Source organism: Mobula hypostoma, chromosome 12 (assembly GCF_963921235.1).
Source record: "Mobula hypostoma chromosome 12, sMobHyp1.1, whole genome shotgun sequence".
Taxonomy (NCBI): Eukaryota; Metazoa; Chordata; class Chondrichthyes; order Myliobatiformes; family Myliobatidae; genus Mobula; species Mobula hypostoma.
The window spans coordinates 56,536,493-56,559,038 of NC_086108.1; the positions used below are offsets into that span (position 1 = coordinate 56,536,493).

Here is a 22,546-nt window from a genome sequence, read left to right on the forward strand (position 1 = left end):
ATGGCTTGCTTCCAATAATGAGTCATTGCACTCAGCACAAGCAATGTGTCTATTGAGACCTTAAATTCTACCAAATAGTACTCAGAAGCACACAATATAGCGTTTAGGTGTCCTTGATGGGTACACTATTAATAGCAGTATCAGGTATTTTTGTGCAATGATGAGTTTTACAACAAGGTGCATAATTTTAAGTATTTGCCCTCATTTATATGTATTTGCCCTGGGAACCACAACACAGCGATGTGGCTAGCTAGGGTGGAAAGTGGGTTAAAGAGGAAGAATGCACAGGAGGTGGGGACTAGACTAAAGGGAATCAATGTCTATTTTGACATGTGCAGAAGAAATATAACAAGACTTGATGAGAAATTAAACAGTAACATTCTGTAAAATGACATAAATAATGCAATAAAAGGCTTACCTTCTGCAGATCTCCCGTAACATATGCAATGACCACAGAAGGCAAAATCATAAAGAGGGCATTGTAATAAAGTAGTCCATATTTTCCCAGCTCCTACAAAGGAATGATACATCAGTAAGAATAAACAGTTCTGGTGGTCTAGAAGGAATGTGGAACGGAAATAAATCCTTCAGCCCATCATATCCACACTGACCATGATGCCAATAACTAATCACATCTGCCTACACACAATCTACCACACTATTCCCTGCTTGTTCATGTGTTTAAATGCGTCAATAATGTTGTCATCATATCTGCTTCTACCACCTTCCCTGTAAAACCATTATTTCACTGCTCCTTTATTCAAGGACAAGGACAAACCAGGAAATTAAAACTTTAATTAGTATTAAGAAAACAGAAGACTCTTAGGGCCAGGATTTACTCAGATTCGGAAAAGCACAAACACATCACAGATAGTTGGCATGGCTTTACATTGCAGACATTGTGTCTCACAAATCTGTTTTTTTTTGAGGTGATGACGAAGATGATTGATGGGGGGTAGAGCAGTGGATATTGCCTAAAGCATTTGGCAAGGTGCTCATGGTGGTCTGGTCCAGAAAATTAAGTCACATGGTATCTACAATGAAATGGTAAATAGAAAATTATCTTGGTCCTAATGTGAGGGTTGTGGTGACACAAGGGTGTTCAGGTGTGTAGTCAAATCTTGACAAGGGAGATCTTTGAATTAAGACTGCCAGTGCCACTCCCACTTACTACAGAAGAGAAAAGTGATTCAAGGCACACACACCAACTAAGGGACAATAGCTTCTCAAACTTCAAAGTATCATTGGTTATCAGCTTATAGGTTCTATTGATTTTTAACACCTCTATTGTGAATGGTGACTGTTCTTGCGAATAAGGAACTAAACATACAGTTTACCACATAGTCAATATCTGTAACTGCTTGCCAATTCTGCACAAAATAGAACAGTGCAGTGACAGGGACCACGCTGCTCTCCGTGTGCACAAGCAAAATAAAGGTTAAGTCCTAAATGCACATATTCTGATTCCAGTTACTTATTATTGGTGATGACAAATATTTTGAGGTTCCATTGAGGTGGCTAAACCTTGGTTTTGTTCTATGACAGAAAGGAATTCAGCCCTAGCAGCTGATCAGTCCCAAATCCAAGGCTGCTGATATGTGAGAAAGGGAGAGAGTCTGCTGTTGGAATGCACATTTCCCTCGGTGAGGAGTAGTTAAAGTACACTAACACCTTAGTCGCCAACACAGGAAAGCTGCAGTCTTTACAAAGAAAAAAATAATGGGGTGCCCTGGTTGGGACCTGATCAGAGTTGCCCTGGTCCAGGTCGGGTCCTGCAGGAAGCATAGGAAAACATTACCCTGGTCTAGGTCACATTCTGTGTTCTCCCCTAGCACATATTAATCCACCAAACTATCTTCTTCTGTATTTGTTCCCATTCCCTCCCGACCTTTAGTTCTATCAGACCATCATCCCTTCTCTATCTGGCTCCCCCTATCACCCACCCAACAGCTAATTATTGGCAAAATCTTTGCTCTTCCCTTCGGTCTTGATGCAGGGTTAAACCCAAAACATTCGACACCATTTGCCTCCATAGATGCTGCTAAACCCATCAAAAATCTTCCAGCAATTTTTTGTTCCAGTTTCCATCATCTGCATTCTCTTTTGCCTTTAAGCAGGATAATTTCAAACCAGAAAGCCATCTTTCAGTTTACTTGCAATTGCTAAAACAATGGAAAGTTTCACTGAGTGATGTCAAGCAGTATTTATTCCTCAAGATCCAGCTCACTGATTATTCATTTGGCATTCTGCCAGGATCACTCAATTCTATTTCTTGGACCCTGATCCAAACATACAACAAAAAGCTGAATTCCAGCTCTGGCAAGAGTGCCACCTTTCCTTGTTCTCTCTAATTTACTTATTTTAAAATTGCTGTGCGGACCAGCCATTGCACTGAGCAGTAATTTGTTACATGGCCTGAAAGCTGCAGTCCTTTAAATGTTTTTCTTTGTAATAAGCATACTATGAATATTAAGAGTGAAAATGAAAAACCACTCCTCACTTTATTTAATAATTGAACTGTATAATGAAATTCAATTTATTGTTACAATTTGTAACAGTGTTGTAACTTGAAATCAATCATCATGGCTTGGCTTCGCGAACGAAGATTTAGGAACAGGCTGCCCATGTCTGCTGCAGGCTCGCCGGTGGCTGACGAGGCCAATACGGGACAGGCAGGTCCGGCCACAGCGGCTGCAAGGGAAATTCTGTTCTGGGTTTGGTGCTGCTGTGTCACGGTTCTTCCTCCCTCTCCTTTTATCTTCAATGCCAGCCCTGCGTGCGTTCTCAAAGGAGGAGACAGACTGGTGAATGGTGTGTCGCCAGACCTCGCGATCGGAGGCTAGATTAGACCACTGGCGATGGTCAATGTGACAGGCACCAAGGGATTTCTTCAGAGAATCCTTCGGTGCCCCTCTGTCACGGTGGCCAGTGGAGAGTTCGCCACACAGCACAATATTGGGATGATCCTCCATCCTGGAGACGTGTCCTGCCCAACGCAGCTGCGTCTTCAACAGCATGGCCTCGATGCTGGTGACCTCCGCCTGTTCGAGGACTTTGATGCTAATGATGAAGTCATTCCAGTGGATGTTGAGGATAGTGCGAAGGCAGCGCTGGTGGAAACGCTCAAGGAGTCGTAGGTGGTGACGGTAGGTCGTCCAAGACTCAGAGCCGTACAGGAGGGTGGTCAGTACAACGGCTCTGTACATGCTGATCTTTGTGCCTTTCTTCAAATGTTTGTTGTTCCAGACTCTTTCGTACAGCCTGCTGAATGCGCTGTTTGCCTTTGCCAGTCTGTGTCAATCTCTTTGTTGATCTTGGCATCTGACGAAATGGTGCACCCCAGGCAGTTGAACTGGTGGACTGTCTTCAGCTCTACCTCACCGATGGTGATGTGGGGAGGGTGGTAATCTTCCTGAGGTGTGGGCTGATGGAGAACTTCTGTCTTCTTCAAGCTGACTTCCAGTCTGAAGAGCTCGGCAGCCTCTGCGAAGCAGGATGTTATACGCTGCAGGGCTGTCTCTGTGTGGGCAACAAGGGCAGCACTGTCGGCGAAGAGTAGCTCTCGGATGAGTTGCTCCACTGTCTTGGTGTGGGATTGTAGTAGCCTCAGGTTGAACAGGCTGCCATCGGTGTGGTATCAGATGTAGGCATCGTCCTCGTCATCAAGGTCTTCTGTGGCCCTTTCGAGCATCATGCTGAAGAAGATGGTGAAGACGTCCTCATGCCCACTCTCTTCACCATCTTCTAACTTGAAATACTGACAATGTTGAAGCTCAAATCTTTCCAAGATTGTATAACATTTATTATTTTAAAAGTTTATGGATTACATTCATGTAATTAATTTCAGGGTATTTCACAATTATATGAATAGATTTCAAAATTATATCCTACAGAAAATTCCAGCTGTGCAGCAACAAAGGCTATGTCCGTGGGAGCATTTCAGTTACCGCATGGGCACTCACCAGCTTAGAGGGAACAGTGGCCACCTCTGACATGAAGGAAACACTTGACCAAGTGCAGCATTAAGCTCATATAAAACCAAAATTAAATGTCAAAAGGAAAAATACACACCAAATGTTTGGAATAAATTGCACCAAAGAAGATGTACATGGTGGATGGAGGTCAATCATCCCAGCTTGAGGGCATTACTGAAGGAGTTTCTCACAGGAGTATCCTAAGCCTAACCATCTTCGGCTGCTTCAATACTCCTTCTTCTATCACAAGGTTAAAAATGGAGAGGTTACTGATGACTGCACCATCTTAGTTCCATTTGCAGCACCTCAACACATCAGCCAGTCTATACTTGCATGCAGGAAAACAACATTCCATCACAGGCAGATAAATAACAATTCAGCCACAAAACTGCCAGGCAATGTCCATGTCTAATTTAAATGGCCTGAACACCTACTCTTAACATTCAATTGTTCAGGAATCTCCAAGCCCTATTTATTAACATCGTGGGACTCCCCATTAACAAAAAAACTCCAACTGGGCCAGCCTCAAGTTCTATAGCTGCAAGAAAAGGCCAGACATTACCTTTCCTGCCACAAGTAACACATCAGCCCAAAGCCTTTTCACCATTTACAAGTCACAGATTAAGATAATAACGTTATACTTTCTAATTGGGAAACTAGTGAGCTGGATTCAAAATTAGTTTGATGATACAAAGCAGAAGATGGTTGAAGGTAGATTCTCTAACTGGAGGCCTGTCACCAGTGGGGTGCCCCAGGGATCAGTGTTGAAACCTATATTAATCATTATATGTAAATGATTTTATATGAATGTAAATAGCATGATTAACAAGTCTGATGATGACACTAAATTAGACATTCTTGATAACAGTGAATCAGGCTACAAGGAATTGCAAAGATACTTTGATCATTTAGGGAAATGAACTGATAAATGGCAAATTAATTTCAACTTGGATAAGTCTTGGGCATTTTTGACATTCTAACCAGGGTAGGACGTATACAGTGAACGATAGGGCGCTGACGTGCTGAGGAACAGAGTATATGCAGAGTTCACGGAAAGCAGTCATTCAAGTAGACAGGGTGGTGAAGGAGTTGTTTAGCATTCCAGCCTTCATCACTCAGAGCATCAAGTCTGAGTTGGGACTTTACACGGCAGCTACACAAATCTTAGATGAGGTGACACTTGGAGTACTGTGTACAGTACTGGTCACCCGTTATTGGAAAAGCATTGGCTAACTGAAGGTGATGCTGAAGAGATTTACAAGAATACTGCCTGGACTGTAGAGCCCAGTAATAGGGAGAGGGTGATCATAATGCAGCACAGGAGCAAGGGGTGATTACATGAAGTTTACAAAATCATGAGAAATATGGATAAGGAAGATGGCCATAATCTTTTCCCCAGGGTTGTGGAGGCCAAAATTAGAAGGCTCAGATACAAGATAAGTGGGGAGAGCTTTAAAAAGGGACTTGAAAGGTAACTTCTGATAGTTTACACAACTGATAGTGAGGACCTGGAAAGAGCTGCAAGAGCATGTGATCAAGGTAGGTACAAATGCAACAAAAGAGGCATTTGACTAGGTACAAGGAAGGGAAGCACCTGGAAGGTTATGGCCCCGAATCTACGCAACTGGGACTGGAAGGAAGGGTGCTGTAGTCAGCATGGGCCATTTGGCTTGAAAAGCCTGTTTCCTTGCTTTGTTCTACGATCCAGTTGAAATAAGTAAAATGCTAAGTACAAATCTCCATACAGAAAGTTACTGCAGCCTGGAAAAGTTCTGTCATAGGACTTGCTTGAAATAAATCAATATATCAGTTAAAATAATGTTAGTATATGAAGCAGAGAGATAACAAGGATACTGGGAGAGTGCAGGACAATGCTTATATGATTAATAATAGGCACAGTATATATTTACATAAAATTTAACTCCTTTAATTTTATGGATTCTTTCAAAAGATTACCTATTGCTCTACATTCTCAACACACTTGTTCTGGTGACACTGGTACAACTTTTACTGCACGCCTTGAAAGAAAATCAAAAAGCTCCAAAAAACAAACCTGTGTTAAAGCAACACTGCTTTTGTATTCATAATTACATTACCTAATCTACAATATTACAGTGGGCTATGTCTGCCTATCAAGTATCCTTCATAATAACCTAATGTTTAAAATAACTACCTTTCTTAGCAGGTTAATTATACAATGTGAATGATAAATAAGCATTTAAAATACAAGTTTGCCTTTTAAAAAATTCCCCACTTTGCTCAAGCTTTAAGTGCATTTGATCTGGACAAGCCTCTCTGAATAACCTTTATTTGGTGCTCAAATGGAAACCAAGGCATATGATTTAGTGGCCATTGCAGAAACCTGGTTGCAAGGTGGAGATGACTGGGAATTAAATATCCAAGGGTATCAGGTAATATGAAAAGATAGGCAGGAAAACAAAGGAGGTGGGGTGGCTCTCTTAATTAAGGATGAGATCAGGGTGATTGTGAGAGACGATGTAAGATCTAGAAAGCAGAATGTTGAGTCCATCTGGGTAGAGATTAAGAATAGTAAAGGAAAAAAAAAAATCACTGGTGGGAGTTGTCTATAGGCCACCTAATAAAAATATTGCAGTGGCAGAGGCGATCAACCAAGAAATAACTGAGGCTTGTAAGAATGGAACAGCAGTTGTCATAGGGGATTTTAACTTCCACATAGATTGGGTGAATCAGGTTGGTCAAGGAAGTCTTGAGGAGGACTTCATAGAATGTATCTGTGATAGCTTTCTTGAGCAGTACGTTAGTGAACCTACAAGGGAAAATGCTATCTTAGATCTAGTCCTGTGCAATGAGACAGGTAAGATTAACAATTTTGTAGTCAGGGATCCTCTTGGAAAGAGTGATCATAGTATGATTAAATTTTGCATCAAATGGAGGATGAAATAGTTAGATCTAAAGCTAGTGTATTATGCTTGAACAAGGGAGACTACAACAGGATGAGGGAGGAGTTGGCTAATGTGGATTGGGAGCACAGGCTATTTGGTAGGACAGATGACGAACAGTAGAATACTTTCAAGGAGATTTTTCACAGTGTTCAACAAAAGTATATTCCAGTCAAAAGCAAGGACATTAAGTGTGGGGAGAGCCAGCCTTGGATAACTAATGAAATAAAAGATAGTATCAAACTAAAAGCTCATGTGTACAAAGTCACAAAGAGTAGTGGGAGACTGGAGGATTGGGAAAACATTAAAAAGCAACAAAGAACAACTAAACAAGAAATAAGGAAAGGGAAGATAGAGTATGAAAGTAAATTAGCACAAAATATAAAAACAGATAGCAGAAGTTTTTATACGTTTGTAAATATATAAAGCAGAAGAGGGTGGCTAAAGTCAACGAAGGTCCCTTGGAAGACGATAAGGGGAAACTGATACTGGGTGACAAGGAAATGGCTGAGGCATCCAATGACTATTTTGTGTCGGTCTTCACACTGAAGGACACGTGTAATATGCCAAAGAATGATGTTATGGACAATATGGGAGGTGAGGACTTCGATAAAAAAATCACTGTCACTAAAGAGATAGTGATGAGCAAACTAGAGGGCCTGAAGGTAGGTAAGTCCTCTGGTCCTGATGGGATGCATCCCAGGGTGCTGAGCGAATTGGCAGAGGTTATAGTAGACGCATTGGTAATCATTTACCAAAACTCTCTAGACTCTGGGCAGGCCCCAGCGGATTGGAAGACAGCGAACGTCACGTCACTTTTTAAAAAAGGATGTAGGCAAAAGACGGGCAACGCTTAACATCTGTAGTCAGGAAAATGCTTGAAGCTGTTATTAAGGAAGAAATAGTGAAACATTTAGAAAGGAGTGGTTCCATTAGACAGATGCAGCATGGATTCAGAAAGGGCAGGTCCTATTTGGCAAACTTACTGGAGTTCATTGAAGACATAATGAGTGCAGTGGATAGAGGGGAACAGGTGGATGTCGTATACTTGGATTTCCAGAAGGCGTTCGATAAGGTGTCGCACAAGAGACTTATAAATAAGATACGGATGCATGGAGCTAGAGTAAGTGTATTGGCATGGATAGTGGATTGGTTAACCAATATAAGCCAGAGAGTTGGTATAAATGGGTGTTTCTCTGGTTGGCAGTCAGTGGTGAGTGGGGTGCCGCAGGGGTCGGTGCTGGGCCCGCAGCTGTTTACCATTTACATTGATGATTTGGAAGACGGGACTGAGTATAGCGTAGCAAAACTTGCTGATGACACTGAGTGGAAAAGCAAATTGTACAGAGGATGTGGAGAGTCTGCAAAGGGATATAGATAGGTATCTATAGGTTGTGCAGAAGGACTTGGGAGTGCTTGTGCATGAATCGCAGAAAGGTGGCTTGCAGATACAACAGGTTATTAAGGCGGCAAATGGAATGTTGGCCTTCATTGCTAGAAGGATTGAATTCAAGAGCAGGGAGGTCATGCTGCAATTATACAGGGTACTGTTGAGGCCACACTTGGAGTACTGTGTGCTGTTCTGGTCTCCATACTTGAGGAAGGATATATTGGCTTTGGAGGCAGTGCAGAGGAAGTTCACCAGGTTGATTCCAGGGATGAAGGGGTTAACCTATGAGGAGCCATTGAGTCGCCTAGGACTATACTCCCTGGAATTCAGAAGAATGAGAGGCGCTCTTATAGAAACATACAAAATTTTGAAAGAGACAGATAAGATAGAAGTAGTAAAGTTGTTTCCATTGGTGGGCGAGACTAGAACTAGGGGAAAATGCCTCAAGATTCAGGGGAGAAGATTTAGGACGGAGATGAGGAGAAACTTTTTCCCCCAGAGAGTGATGAATCTGTGGAATTCTCTGCCCAAGGAAGCAGTTGAGGCTTCTTCACTAAATATATTTAAGATACAGTTAGGTAGATTTTTACGCAGTAGGGGAATTAAGGGTTATGGGGAAAAGGCAGGTCGATGCAGCTGAGTTTACGGACGGATCAGCCATGACCTTATTGAATGGCGGGGCAGGCTCGATGGACCGGATGGTCTACTCCTGCTCCTATTTCTTTTGTTCTTATAAGGGTTAGCACCATTTTTTGTTTATTTCAAAAAGTACGCAAAACATTCATGACCAAAGAGGTTAATACTGTTCTGCGTACTTCCATCCCCCATCAGGAAGGTCTCAAAGCTCTATGCTTCTTTTTGGATTCCAGACCTAATCAGTTCCCCTCTACCACCACTCTGCTCCGTCTAGCGGAATTAGTCCTTACTCTTAATAATTTCTCCTTTGGCTCCTCCCACTTCCTCCAAACTAAAGGTGTAGCTATGGGCACCTGTATGGGTCCTAGCTATGCCTGTCTTTTTGTTGGGTTTGTGGAACAATCTATGTTCCGTGCCTATTCTGGTATCTGTCCCCCACTTTTCCTTCGCTACATCGACGACTGCATTGGCGCTGCTTCCTGCACGCATGCAGAACTCGTTGACTTTATTAACTTTGCCTCCAACTTTCACCCTGCCCTCAAGTTTACCTGGTCCATTTCCGACACCTCCCTCCCCTTTCTAGATCTTTCTGTCTCTGTCTCTGGAGACAGCTTATCCACTGATGTCTACTATAAGCCTACTGACTCTCATAGCTATCTGGACTATTCTTCTTCTCAACCTGTCTCTTGCAAAAACGCCATCCCCTTCTCGCAATTCCTCCATCTCCGCCGCATCTGCTCTCAGGATGAGGCTTTTCATTCTAGGACGAGGGAGATGTCTTCCTTTTTTTAAAGAAAGGGGCTTCCCTTCCTCCACTATCAACTCTGCTCTTAAACGCATCTCCCCCATTTCACGTACATCTGCTCTCACTCCATCCTCCCACCACCCCACTAGGAATAGGGTTCCCCTGGTCCTCACCTACCACCCCACCAGCCTCTGGGTCCAACATATTATTCTCCGTAACTTTCGCCACCTCCAACGGGATCCCACCACTAAGCACATCTTTCCCTCCCCCCCCCTCTGCATTCCACAGGGATCGCTCCCTACACAACTCCCTTGTCCATTCGTCCCCCCCATCCCTCCCCACTGATCTCCCTCCTGGCACTTATCCGTGTAAGCGGAACAAGTGCTACACATGCCCTTACACTTCCTCCCTTACCACCATTCAGGGCCCCAAACAATCCTTCCAGGTGAGGCATCACTTCACCTGAGAGTCGACTGGGGTGATATACTGCGTCCAGTGCTCCCGATGTGGCCTTTTATATATTGGCGAGACCCGACGCAGACTGGGAGAACGCTTTGCTGAACATCTACGCTCTGTCCGCCAGAGAAAGCAGGATCTCCCAGTGGCCACACATTTTAATTCCACATCCCATTCCCATTCTGACATGTCTATCCACGGCCTCCTCTACTGTAAAGATGAAGCCACACTCAGGTTGGAGGAACAACACCTTATATTCCGTCTGGGTAGCCTCCAACCTGATGGCATGAACATCGACTTCTCTAACTTACGCTAAGGCTCCACCTCCCCCTCGTACCCCATCTGTTACTCATTTTTATGCACACATTCTTTCTCTCACTCTCCTTTTTCTCCCTCTGTCCCTCTGAATATACCTCTTGCCCATCCTCTGGGTCACCCTCCCCCCTTTGTCTTTCTTCCCGGACCTCCTGTCCCATGATCCTCTCGTATCCCCTTTTGCCTATCACCTGTCCAGCTCTCGGCTCTATCCCTCCCCCTCCTGTCTTCTCCTATCATTTTGGATCTCCCCCTCCCCCTCCAACTTTCAAATCCCTTACTCACTCTTCCTTCAGTTAGTCCTGACGAAGGGTCTCGGCCTGAAACGTCGACTGCACCTCTTCCTATAGATGCTGCTTGGCCTGCTGCGTTCACCAGCAACTTTGATGTATGTTACTACAATGGGAGTTGTGTTGTCACAGCTGTTCTTCCCCTGAAAGCTGGGGCCATTACTCAAATCAGGCTAAAATTCAAAAGACAGTCAGCAAAATCATTACCAGAGGAAGAAGTCAGCTGCTATGACTGGTTATGGCCCATATTTGTGTAATCCATAACCCAAAATAAAGACAAGCACATCTCTAAACCAATGCTCAAATTTCCCATCCAATATACTCTACCATACAGGCTTCTCGATGGAACAGATGGCCAATGATAAAAGTGATAAAAGGTGAGCAATGTTTTAAAGGCAGTTGCAACATACGTAAATGTACAGCCAAGGCGTACACTAAGTTATCATTACTTCAAGGAAGGAATAATGAGAGGCAAGGAAGAGTTCCCATAGAGTGTTAGAACATCAGAAGAAAGCAAATAGGACTGTTCAGGGAGATAAAGACAAAGGAAGCAGAATAAATTGTGCAAATGAAAACACAGAGGTTGCCCACAACTGAGAACTCATCCATAGCCCAATGAAGAAACTTAGTATCAATGTCTTTGTTTTCAACAATTTACTAGGGTTTTTATCGAAGCTACATTTCATTATCTGCATGGACTTAACTGCAGCTCAGCAGATCTTTTAAAAAGTAATTTTTAACATGACTGTGAACCTCAATGAGATTATTATTTTCTATCTAGTCAAAGTAATTATGACCATAAGGCTATTTAAAATAAACTTTCTGAAACAATTTAAAATGACCAAATCCACAGTTACTTGCCAAGGTTATTGTGGGAGGGGAAACAGGCATGAGGGCAAGAGTTTTGTTTAAATTTATACTTGAAGGATGTGGCTTTTATTTATATTCAAAAGGGTGGTGGCAGGATGGTGTCTTGTTGTGGGTGGTTAAAAAACTTCCAAATATACTTTGTCTGAACTACTCTCACTGCAATCTGCAGCCTGCAATTTCGCTTTAACATATTTTTTAATTGTCTTAACGAACTAGCGATTTCATGATTTTCTGAAGGACTCAGACTTAACTCACAAGTATGCAGGCTCAGCACCTTTAAGTGAACACAGGAGAGGTAGGGAGGGCAGACTCCCAGCCAGATTAAAACTGTGAGGCATGAAACTTCCTCTACCCAGCATCTTGTTAGCAAATATACAGTTGCTGGAGAAGCTTAAAGACCCAAGGGCAAGATCGCTGTATCAACGGGAAATGAGGGATAGCTGCATTCTCTACTTCAGAGACATAGTTCACTCTGGACAAGATGGATATGGTGGTAAGATTTCAGGGCTTCTTGATACACAGGATGGACTGGACTGTTCACTCAGAGAAGGCCAAAGGTAAGGGTCTGTGCTTCATGATAAACTCTTCGTTGTGCTCTTGTTCCCCCGATCTGGAACATAACGATTAAGTCCCATCCGTTCTAGTTACCAAAAGGGGTCTCCTCCGTGATCCTGACCACAGTTTACATACCACCAAAGGCAGCTGTTGATCAGCCACTCAAAGTATTGATCAACAAACAAGAAACAGCCTACTCTGACACCTTTCAAAACACTGTGGAACTTCAATCAGGCTTTTTTGTACAAACCTCTGCCTAATACTCCAACATATTACCTGCAGCATCAGGAAGTCCCAACACGCTCAACCATTGTGATACTACAATTAGAAATGCCTACCGTTCCTTGCCCAGACCACATTTCTGGAAATCTGATCACTTGGCTCCCATCGTCCTGCCTCCATACAGGCAGAAGCTAAAAAGCAAGGCTCCAGATGCAAGGACAACAGAGGTGATCAGAGGAGGCAGAGGAGAGGCTACGGGATTGCTTCGAGTTGGTAGAGTGGGCCATGTTCAAGTACTCAGAGGATCTGAACAAATGCACCACAGTCACTGCAGACCTTACAAAAACAGTCGTAGACAGGTTTGTCCCGACAAATTCATTCAGAGTCTTCCCTAACGAGAAGCCGTGGATAAACCACATGATCTGCAACCTGCTGACAGCCAGATCAGTGGCATTCAGGACTGGCAACCATGGGGTCCAGTTACAACCTCTGGAAAGCCATCACATGTGCGAAATGGCAATTCCAGACCAAACTTGAATCATTAGTCATACTTTATTGATCCCAGGGGGAAATTGGTTTTCGTTACAGTGGCACCATAAATAATAAATAGGCACCATAAATAATATAGTAATAGAACCATAAATAGTTAATTAGTAATATGTAAATTATGCCAGTGAATTATGAAATAAATCCAGGACCAGCCTATCGGCACAGGGTGTCTGACCCTCCAAGGGAGGAGTTGTAAAGTTTGATGGCCACAGGCAGGAATGACTTCCTATGACGCTCTGTGCTGCATCTTGGAGGAATGAGTCTCTGGCTGAATGTACTCCTGTGCCCACCCAGTACATTATGTAGTGGATGAGAGACATTGACCAAGATGGCACGCAAGATGGCATTGTGGCAGAGTTAGAATGTAATCACCTCCTAAAAAGTGAAACCAAGTGACAGAGGAGATAAGAAGGCTCAACTCCCAGATGAACTCAATGCCTTTTTTGCACACCTCAACCATCAAATCACGAGACAACTTTACAAACTCCCACAGACCCTGATAACTGTGATTTCAGTCTCTGAGACCGATGTGAGAGCATCTTAAAAGGAGGGTGAATCAATGGAAAGCATCCGGCCAGACAGGGTACCTATGCTGATCAGTGGTATCCATAGCCTCTCGCTTTGCCAGTCTGAGGTACCCACCTGCTTCAAACAGGCTTCAATTATACCTGTGCCTAAGTAGTACATGATAACCTGTCTAAATGACAATCATCCAGTAGCACCTACATCTACGCTAACAAAGTGCTTTGACAGGCTAGTGATGAAACATGTTAACTTCTGCCCCAGAAGAGACTTGCTGCTGCTCCAATTTGCCTACCCTCACAACAGTTTAACAGCAGACTCCATTTCATTAGTTTTTTTACTCAACCCTGGAACATCTGGACAGCAAAGATGCATACATCAGGATGCTCTTTATTGACAATAGCTTGGCATTTAATACTATCATCCCCTCAAAACTAATCAATACACTTCAAGAACTAGGCCTCAATACATCCTTGTGCAACTGGATCCTTGATTTCTTCACTTACAGACCCTAGTAATTTCAGTTTGGTAACAACTCCACCACAATTTCCATCAGTACAGGTGCACCACAAGGCTGCATGCTTAGCCCTCTACTCTACTTGCTTTATACTTATGGCTGTAGGGCTATAGTACAGCCCCAATGCCATTCTTCAGCTTGCCGATGACATCACTATTGTTGGCCAAATCAACGGTGGTAATGAATCAGCATACAGGAGGGAGATTGAAAGTCTGACTGAGTTGTGCCACAACAACCTCACACTCAACATCAGCAACACCAAGGAGTTGATTATTGACTTCAGGAGGAGGAATCTGAATGTCCATGAGTCAGTTCTCATCAGGGGATCAGAGGTGGAAAGGAAAGAGACTTTGACTTTGCTAATCAACTACAGACACCCCATAGCTTGAACAGCCATTTCCAATTCAATTTCCAAGAATTCTCTAATGCTCTGATAAACTTATGGAAAATGCGGGACACTTGCTAACAATATTTTTAAGGCTATGTGTTGCAGTTGACACCATTGTCTCTGAACTGCGAAGAATTTCACCCTGGGAGGTACAAGGGAACAACTGCAAATAAAAAGTGCACGGTCGGATGAACGCTGACTCACTGATTAATGAGAAATTGCTAATATATCCAGCTGTGCCACTACTCCATGCAATAGTAATGCACAAGCTTATTGGAAAAGCTGTGCAGCCAGTTCACGGAGAAAACGAGCTTTACTTTAGCAAAGCCATTTAATTTACTGCAATGCCACAGCCAGATCTCAACAATGTGTATGGCTTGAACATCTGGTACCATCTGCTCAATGCTTTTCACTAATTTACTAGCTGTTGGTGACAGGAAGGGAACAGAAGCTCCATTTTCATATTCACTTTTACCTGACCTGCTGAAACTGGCATTTGTTGTACCAACTTTACTGTGTTACATTCATTCTAGGTCGAGTTACAATAGAAGCTGACTATCACAACACTCTCTCTCTCCCCCTCCCCCCCACAGTTCCCTCCTGACACAAACTTCCAGGATTTTCAGTTGATATTTTAGACCTTCAATATTCATAGCATTTTGCTTCAACTCCTGAGAAAGTGGCTTTCTTTTATGGTGCATATCCACCAAAACACATGGCCCAATGTCTCACTCCCAAAAAGGCAAGCTGTTCAGGAACATTTAAATTCGGTAGTTTATATCACATGAAATCAAAACTAACACCTATGATCCTTGCATTGAAACATTCTCCGCCCCCCCTTTACTTGACCCTAACTCTGATTTGCTTGGTCATATTATTTTGATATTGAAGAGGTGAATTAGAGGCATAGTCTTTTTACTTTCCTGCAGAGAAATATACCTGCCACAATGTTAGTGGCACCAACTCCAGAAGAAATTGAAATGTATCCACCATGCAGCAGATCGCAGCACGGCGAGGGGCATGATTTATGCAATCACTGTGTTTATACACACACACAAAATCCTGAGATGCAAACCTAAAAGACAACCTGGTGAGTGGTGAGGGGGAGAGGTAATCAAATCATCACAAGATCTTGAATGATTTTAACACTTTCCAATGTGAACAAGGGAGAACAAATCACCTGCAGCACCTCCCCACCTAATGGTCTAACTGTTTATTATCTAGGCTGACCCAAATGGAATATTAAATAGGAGCTGTAACTATACTTACTTTTGACTCCAATTTCTGCTTTACATAAGCTCCATTGGCAGCTGTTAATACATCATTTGTAAGAATGTATCCATATCCAAATGAATCAAATGCCATATCAGAACTGAAAGAAAATGCAGAACAGTGTTTCTCTTTTCATTTTGCACATTAAAACAAAGATATCTACAAACTATATTCCTAAAGTTTAATCATGTAAGTTCAAAAACATTGGCACATACTTCAGAATTCAAAGCTCACTTATTTCACACAATGAAATGCAAAGTACCACCGGCTAAACCTGTTTGCCTGTTTTCCCCCCAATATGATTTAAGTAGCTTTTTAATATTCAATTCTCTCCACCATTTGGTTGTTATCAAGTATTCACTATTTTGCTATCCATGTAGTCATGAGAAAGAGGGAAATTGGGGCTTGATTGAAAGACAGGTACACAGTCAAGTATGACTGACTTTAAATTGATGTAATAGAAATTTTGTCATCCATTTCTCCTCATTTCTTCTGTCCACACCATTTGTGCACAATTCTGCAGTGATCCAGAATTTTGTGGGTCCAGATATTTGTATGCTTTGAATGTGATCAAGACACACATCACTGGGTTAGGGTTGAAAGTTGTCAGAGTCATACCATGGTTGGGGTCTGCTGACTGTTGCTGCTTTTAGACAAGCTAAATATGATAGCCTTTGGCTAATTCCCAAAAAGGTAGTGCAAGAGATCAAGACTAGAATTATTGTCTATTCTTCTCATATCCGCTAATCATAGAACCTAATTTTCCGTGAAGTGTTGTGGAAAAACAGCAAACATTTAAGACTTAAAATTAGCAGGGAGTTTGAAAATATTGCAGAGAAGTCAAAACTCTGTGTAATGGACTGGAATAGTATAGTGGAACTGGACGTGATTTGAAGAAAAATGGAAAAACTGAAGGGCCAAATAGCCTGCTCCAATGGCATAACACATTACAATTTTATCAATTATAAATCTTACCTGGCAGCAATAAACGCACCAAGCAACATTGCAAATACAGTCATCTGAACAGAGCGGGAGAATTTCTTACTGCAAACAGATGAAAAAGGGTTAAGTTTAGTTTCGCAAAAAATAAGGTAATGTACAAATGCCAACTATTAAGATCAACTGGCACCATTCAACTGGGCACTGGAAAAACAGAACGCAACAAAATCAAAGTTAAACATTGCACAATGAAAGCTGGAACCTTGAAATAAATAAAATGCTGGAAACAGATTGGTAGCAACTGTGAAGCAATTTTAATCCACTGAACTACTCAGCAATAATAAATGATTTATGCAGCAACATTTCCACCTACCAAAAACTCTCCAATTATATAACAGAAATTAAAACAAGATTCTTTCAAATATTGTTTCATTAAACCCTAATCAAAGATACAGGATCCAAGAGCATTTTGAAAGTATCATTTCAATTAACTGGTGAAGAAATGTGGTAAGTTTTTCATGCAGTCTAAACAAGTGCTTAACGGCATTATCCAAATAAATGTATAATTTCTCATTGATTTTTCCATATTTGTAACAAGCACTTCCTCAAGCAGCCATTCCCATTCCACCTGAACTAGCCGAATCCATGTTCACTTGGCTTCATTTAATATTGCAACATTTTCTCAGAAATCAGACTGGCAAAAATATATACACTGTAACCACTGAGGACAGTTTTATTTTTTTTTAAAAGTGTCCATTCAACTTGGAAATCTCTTTAAAATGGCAAGCTGCTAAAGACTGGGTTAGGGAAGTAATTTAATCATCCTACTAAAGAAATCTTTAAAAAGCTAAAAGGTTGCGTTAACAATAACTCAGGTGGCTTGATTATTATGGATTACATTACAGCTATGCAGAGCTTTGATTATACACCATTACACATCAATTTCAGCCTTGGAGGGTGTAGCAGGTTTACCAGAATGATTCTGGGATCCCAAGTGTTAAATTACAAAGACCATATAAGAGTGGCTAGGTTATAGAAGGGGCAATCTAATGACGATGTTTATGATAGGATTTTATAGCACAGAAAGTGATAAATTATTTCCTCTGGCACCACTGATCAGAATAAGGAAGCCCTCCCTACCTTAGTAAAAGAGCTGGAGTGACAAGCCTTGATTGAAAAAGTACTATTTAATACAAATGGGGAGGAAACATTTGGAACTCATTCCTTTGAATCGCTTGGGGCTAAGTGTGCAAAAAACAACTTTACAAAAATGATTTTTCTTCCTTTGTGTAAAAACAAGGACAACCGAATAAATGCAGATGGGAAATGTTTAGGTACAAAATAGCCAGTAGTTAACTGTGTGGCAGGATCCTGACTATAGAGCTGCTGCAATCTATACCTTTCTGCTAATCCAATTTTGGAAAACAAAACACTCTGAAAGCCCTATGGTTCTAATGATGTAACATGTTTACTAATCACTATTCATTACAGCACAGAAAGTAACAGGAATTTCCACGGAAGGCAGAATTAAATGTGGCACTCAGTAAATCAGGCCAAGCTGTCAGTAATTCTCCGCCCTTCTCATGGAAAACCTTTTTCTACAGGCATGTCCACAGGAATGTTCAGAAAGCAGTGATCAATATTTATGAGCTATTTTTGCTGTAAAATCCCCACAGATCTGCTGAATAAGCCACTGGGTTTTCAACAAACATTTTAAAAACCTGTAACAGGCCCAAACATACTGCACTGTTTATAATTCCTTGAAATTTAATACCTCAAAATAAAAACATTGCCATTTCAGCATTACTATGCACTCATGTACACTCTAATCTTTCCAGTCTCTATGTCATGTTCTGTAAAACATGTTCAAAAATTGCTTTTTTTTGCTTGCAGTTTGCTCCCCAAGAAATCCTCAATTCTGTTTGAATACTCCTTGTAGTCTGTGATGTCATCTTTGTTGCTGAATGAAAAGCTCTACTAGAAACCAATACTTAACTACGGCTGTGAAAAAAAGGAAAGTCCAAAAGTTTCACGGTGGGCATCTTTTTAATTCAAGGTTCATTGTTTCACCAGTGATCTTATCAAGGCTAACAAAACAAGGTCCAATTGTTTCAGCATTAGAGTACAAGCCAAAGCAGCTATCATTTACCCACCTCCTCAAAATATTGTATTGTTTTTTTCTACAGAAGCTACATCATAGCAAGACTCAGGCATCAGGACACAGTGGCCAAAACTATCAAACCAGGACATCCAAGCCTACAGTGCATTTGCAAACTTAAGTGGAAGTGTATTAATATATTATGAAATTATATCAGCAAGAAATCCACAGCATCTGAGCAAAAAAAAGCAGCCTATATCCATCTAAAACTTCCAAAGCATCAAGTAGTCCACAGATAATGGAAAATAATACTTAAAACTAACATGACTACTTGGATCAAGCTAGTTCATCACCACAGAATTTTTTGCAGGCTGTTTCACTGCACGCAAAAGGTCCAAAAAAGTGTGGCATCACCAAATGCAGTCATGACCAGACATTTGATAACTTCACTGCAATTAAATCATCATGTGGCAGATATAACAAGACTCAATAGTTTGAAAACCAGGAAGAGAACAGCGACCCAGAAATCACCACTTAATCAGCCTGCTGAGCCATCTAAAAACCTGGAAAGTTGAAACCTACTGCCTTCAATACCACCACCTTAACACCCTGATTGTTCAGAAGAATTCTAATCACCATCAAAACATATTCTCCAAGCTTAAACGAAAAAATACTGCAAAACATCAATCTCCATGGATGCGGAAAATAATTTAGAAAGGTGATCAAAACAAGAGCAAAACAATTAGTTTTGATGGACACCAGTTTTTAGTTTTAGCTGAACATCACTTGGGATTTGGGGGGAGCCAGCAAAGGTTCAGAATTAGCTCTGATAGGAAGCAGAGGGAGACGTCTGAAGGTTAATTACCCAACTGGAGTTCAGTGATTAATAGGGTGCTCTAGGGGGTCATATTAGGACCTCATTTCTTAAGTAAATGATTTGGCTATGAATCTATATGCACAATTTGCAAGTTTGCTGATAATACTAAATTAGGGGGTATTGTTGACAATGAAGCAGGTTACAATGAATTAAAAAATCTTGGATCGGTTAGGGATAGAGGCTGAGGAACAGCAAATGGATTTTAACTTGGATAAGGGTGAGGTGATGCATTTTGGAGATTCAAACTAGAATAGGACTTGCATAGTGAATGGCAAGACAATGACAGATGCTGTGGAACGGAGGGACCTGGGAGAATAAGTGCACAGTTCACTGAAAGCAGCCATTCAAATGGCCAGGAAAACATTTATAGCACACTGGCTTTCACCAGACAGAGCATCCCATCATTTAGGAGTACGAACATTATGTTGCACTTAAATAAGTCTTTGGTGAGGTCGCACTTGGAGTACTGAGTAGACCTGTTATAAGACAGACATTGTCAAGCTGGAAAGGATGCTGAAAAGATTTATGAAGATGCTGCCTGAACTAGCAGCCTGAGTTGATAGGAAAAGGCTGTCCATGCTGGGTCTTTATTTCCTGGAGCACAGGAGAATGAGGACAGAAGTTTATAAAGTAAGGAGGGATATGAGCAAGGTGGACATTCAGTCTTTTACACAAAATTAGAGGACACAGATAAAAGATCATTCATTCGTTACGTGCTGTGATGCATGATGCAAGCCATCATGGCACTTCCACGACCATGATAATTTCTTGGTAATTTTTCAGTGGTTTGCCATTGCCTTCTTCTGGGCAGTGTCTTTACAAGACAGGTGACCCCAGCCATCCTCAATACTCATCAGTGTATTGATGCATAACCAAAGGTCGCATAAACAGGACTAGTGATACTCACCAGCTGCTCATACGACCATCCACCACCTGCTCCCATGGCTTCAGGCAACCCTGATCGGTGAGCTAAGCGGGCACTATACCTTGCCAACAGGTGACCTACAACCTAGTGGAATGAAGGAAAACCTTACACCTCCCTTGGTAGAGGTACCTCCACTCCACCACCCATAGATACAAGATAAGAAGAGATTTAAAAGAGACTTGAGCAGTATCTGAGGAAGTGAGCAAGGCAAGCACAATTACAATATAAAAGGTATTTGGATAGCTACATGGAGATGAGGGGCATGAAGGCTTATGGGCCAAACACAGGCAAATGGAACTAGGAGGGAGGACACAGGTGGTCCTGAGGGTCCTTTTCTGTGCTGGATTACTCTAGGACTTTATCCAATGGAGAGATCACAATTTTTGCCAAGTTCTTTCTCATTAATAAGCATGACTCCAGGGTTTACTGTTCAACTAATTCTGCTGTAAAACCAGGACAAAGAACAGGAACTTGGTCAGTTTTCTAGTCTTAATAGCACAAATATCCTCAAAACCTTACAACAGGCAACTCAAAATGTATAGAGGCCCCCAAATATTAAGGGAAAAATGGACATAGCAACAGCTAAACTTCAGTGTGTTGACAAAAGCAAAATTAAGATCAGCACAAATTCCAGAGCACAATTTTCCAAGCATATTAATATCACCATCAGGTCACAAGTCAGCATTAACATCAATCACCAGTTTATAAACCACAGTGGCTCAACTGCAAGGCAAATTTGGGGAGAAGTGAAACTTAAGGTTAGAGTTATGAGTTGTGAGCATGTTATGTTGGTGCTGGAAGTGTAGCAACACTTATGGAATGGCCAACATGGCCCTCACAGGTTTTCACTGTATGCTTTTATGTACATGCAACAAATAAAGCTAAACTTTCTTTTACAAAGTCTCAGTCACATTTAAAAGCCTTTATTATTCCAGCACATGACTATCTGAGCAACACACATCGAAGTTGCTGGTGAACGCAGCAGGCCAGGCAGCATCTCTAGGAAGAGGTACAGTCAACGTTTCAGGCCGAGACCCTTCGTCAGGACTAACTGAAGGAAGAGTTAGTAAAAGATTTGAAATCTCGGCCTGAAACATCGACTGTACCTCTTCCTAGAGATGCTGCCTGGCCTGCTGCGTTCACCAGCAACTTCGATGTGTGTTGCTTGAAGTTCCAGCATCTGCAGAATTCCTGTTGTTTACATGACCATCTAACCTGGTCATACAACACTAATCAAACTTTGAGCCTGCAAGACTTTGAATAGAGCTATAAAAAAAATTGCAGAATGCCTCACACTGTATAATCCACTACATACTTGTATTTATAGAAAAAGATTTCTGAACTCTGAAGATAACAAATCCGTCATTAATGTTTTCATAAAACAGCCCGCATAATCAAAGACACCCTCCACACCAGACACCCTCTCTTCCAACAAACAGCAGATACAAAAGCCTGAAAGCAGAGCACCAGGCTAAAGAACAGCTTCTATGCCATTATAAACTGATTAAATAATTCCTTTATATGATAAATTGGAGTCTCAACCTCACAATCTAACTCATTATGATCTTGCACCTAATTGTTTAGCTGCAATGCACTCTCTCTGAAGCTGCTACCCTATTCTGGATAGTTATCGTTTTACCTTGTTTTGCCTCAATACACTATGTAACGACCTGATCTGTGTCAACAATATGCAAGGCAATCTTTTCACTATCTTGGTACATGCATGTGACAATTATAAACCAATTCCAATTATTGCTGCAAGAGGAAAGGATGCAACATATTGCACGTACAATGTTTGCAGATTGACAGCAAAATGGCAATACTTAGTGATATTCAAAAAATTATCCAAGTAGTCAACAATCAATCACAAATTGCATCTATACACCAAGATGAAAACCAAGTTGTATTTTTGGTGTTACAGAAGCATCCCAAGGAGTTTCACTGGAATATTTTGAATAAAATTAATATCAGAATGTTATTTTTGAAATAAAGAGGGCATGAATAAGGACTAACAGAGACTCCTTCGCTTGCAGCTCTGGAAACAGCTCTACTTCTAACTTTAATATCTCTATTTTTCCTTTTCAG

At 41.5% G+C, this 22,546-nt stretch overlaps 1 protein-coding gene across 1 annotated transcript in view; it reads right to left on the bottom strand.

Moving 5' to 3' along the window:
- slc35d1a (solute carrier family 35 member D1a) overlaps window positions 1–22,546 on the bottom strand; it is a 51,995-nt gene that overhangs the window by 19,972 nt on the left and 9,477 nt on the right. The window contains exons 6-8 of the mRNA XM_063064183.1: window positions 16,598–16,666; window positions 15,620–15,722; window positions 419–511 (exon numbers count right to left, since the gene is read on the bottom strand). Of these exons, the coding sequence (XP_062920253.1) occupies window positions 419–511; window positions 15,620–15,722; window positions 16,598–16,666 (265 nt within the window). The remainder of the gene's footprint in view (window positions 1–418; window positions 512–15,619; window positions 15,723–16,597; window positions 16,667–22,546) is intronic.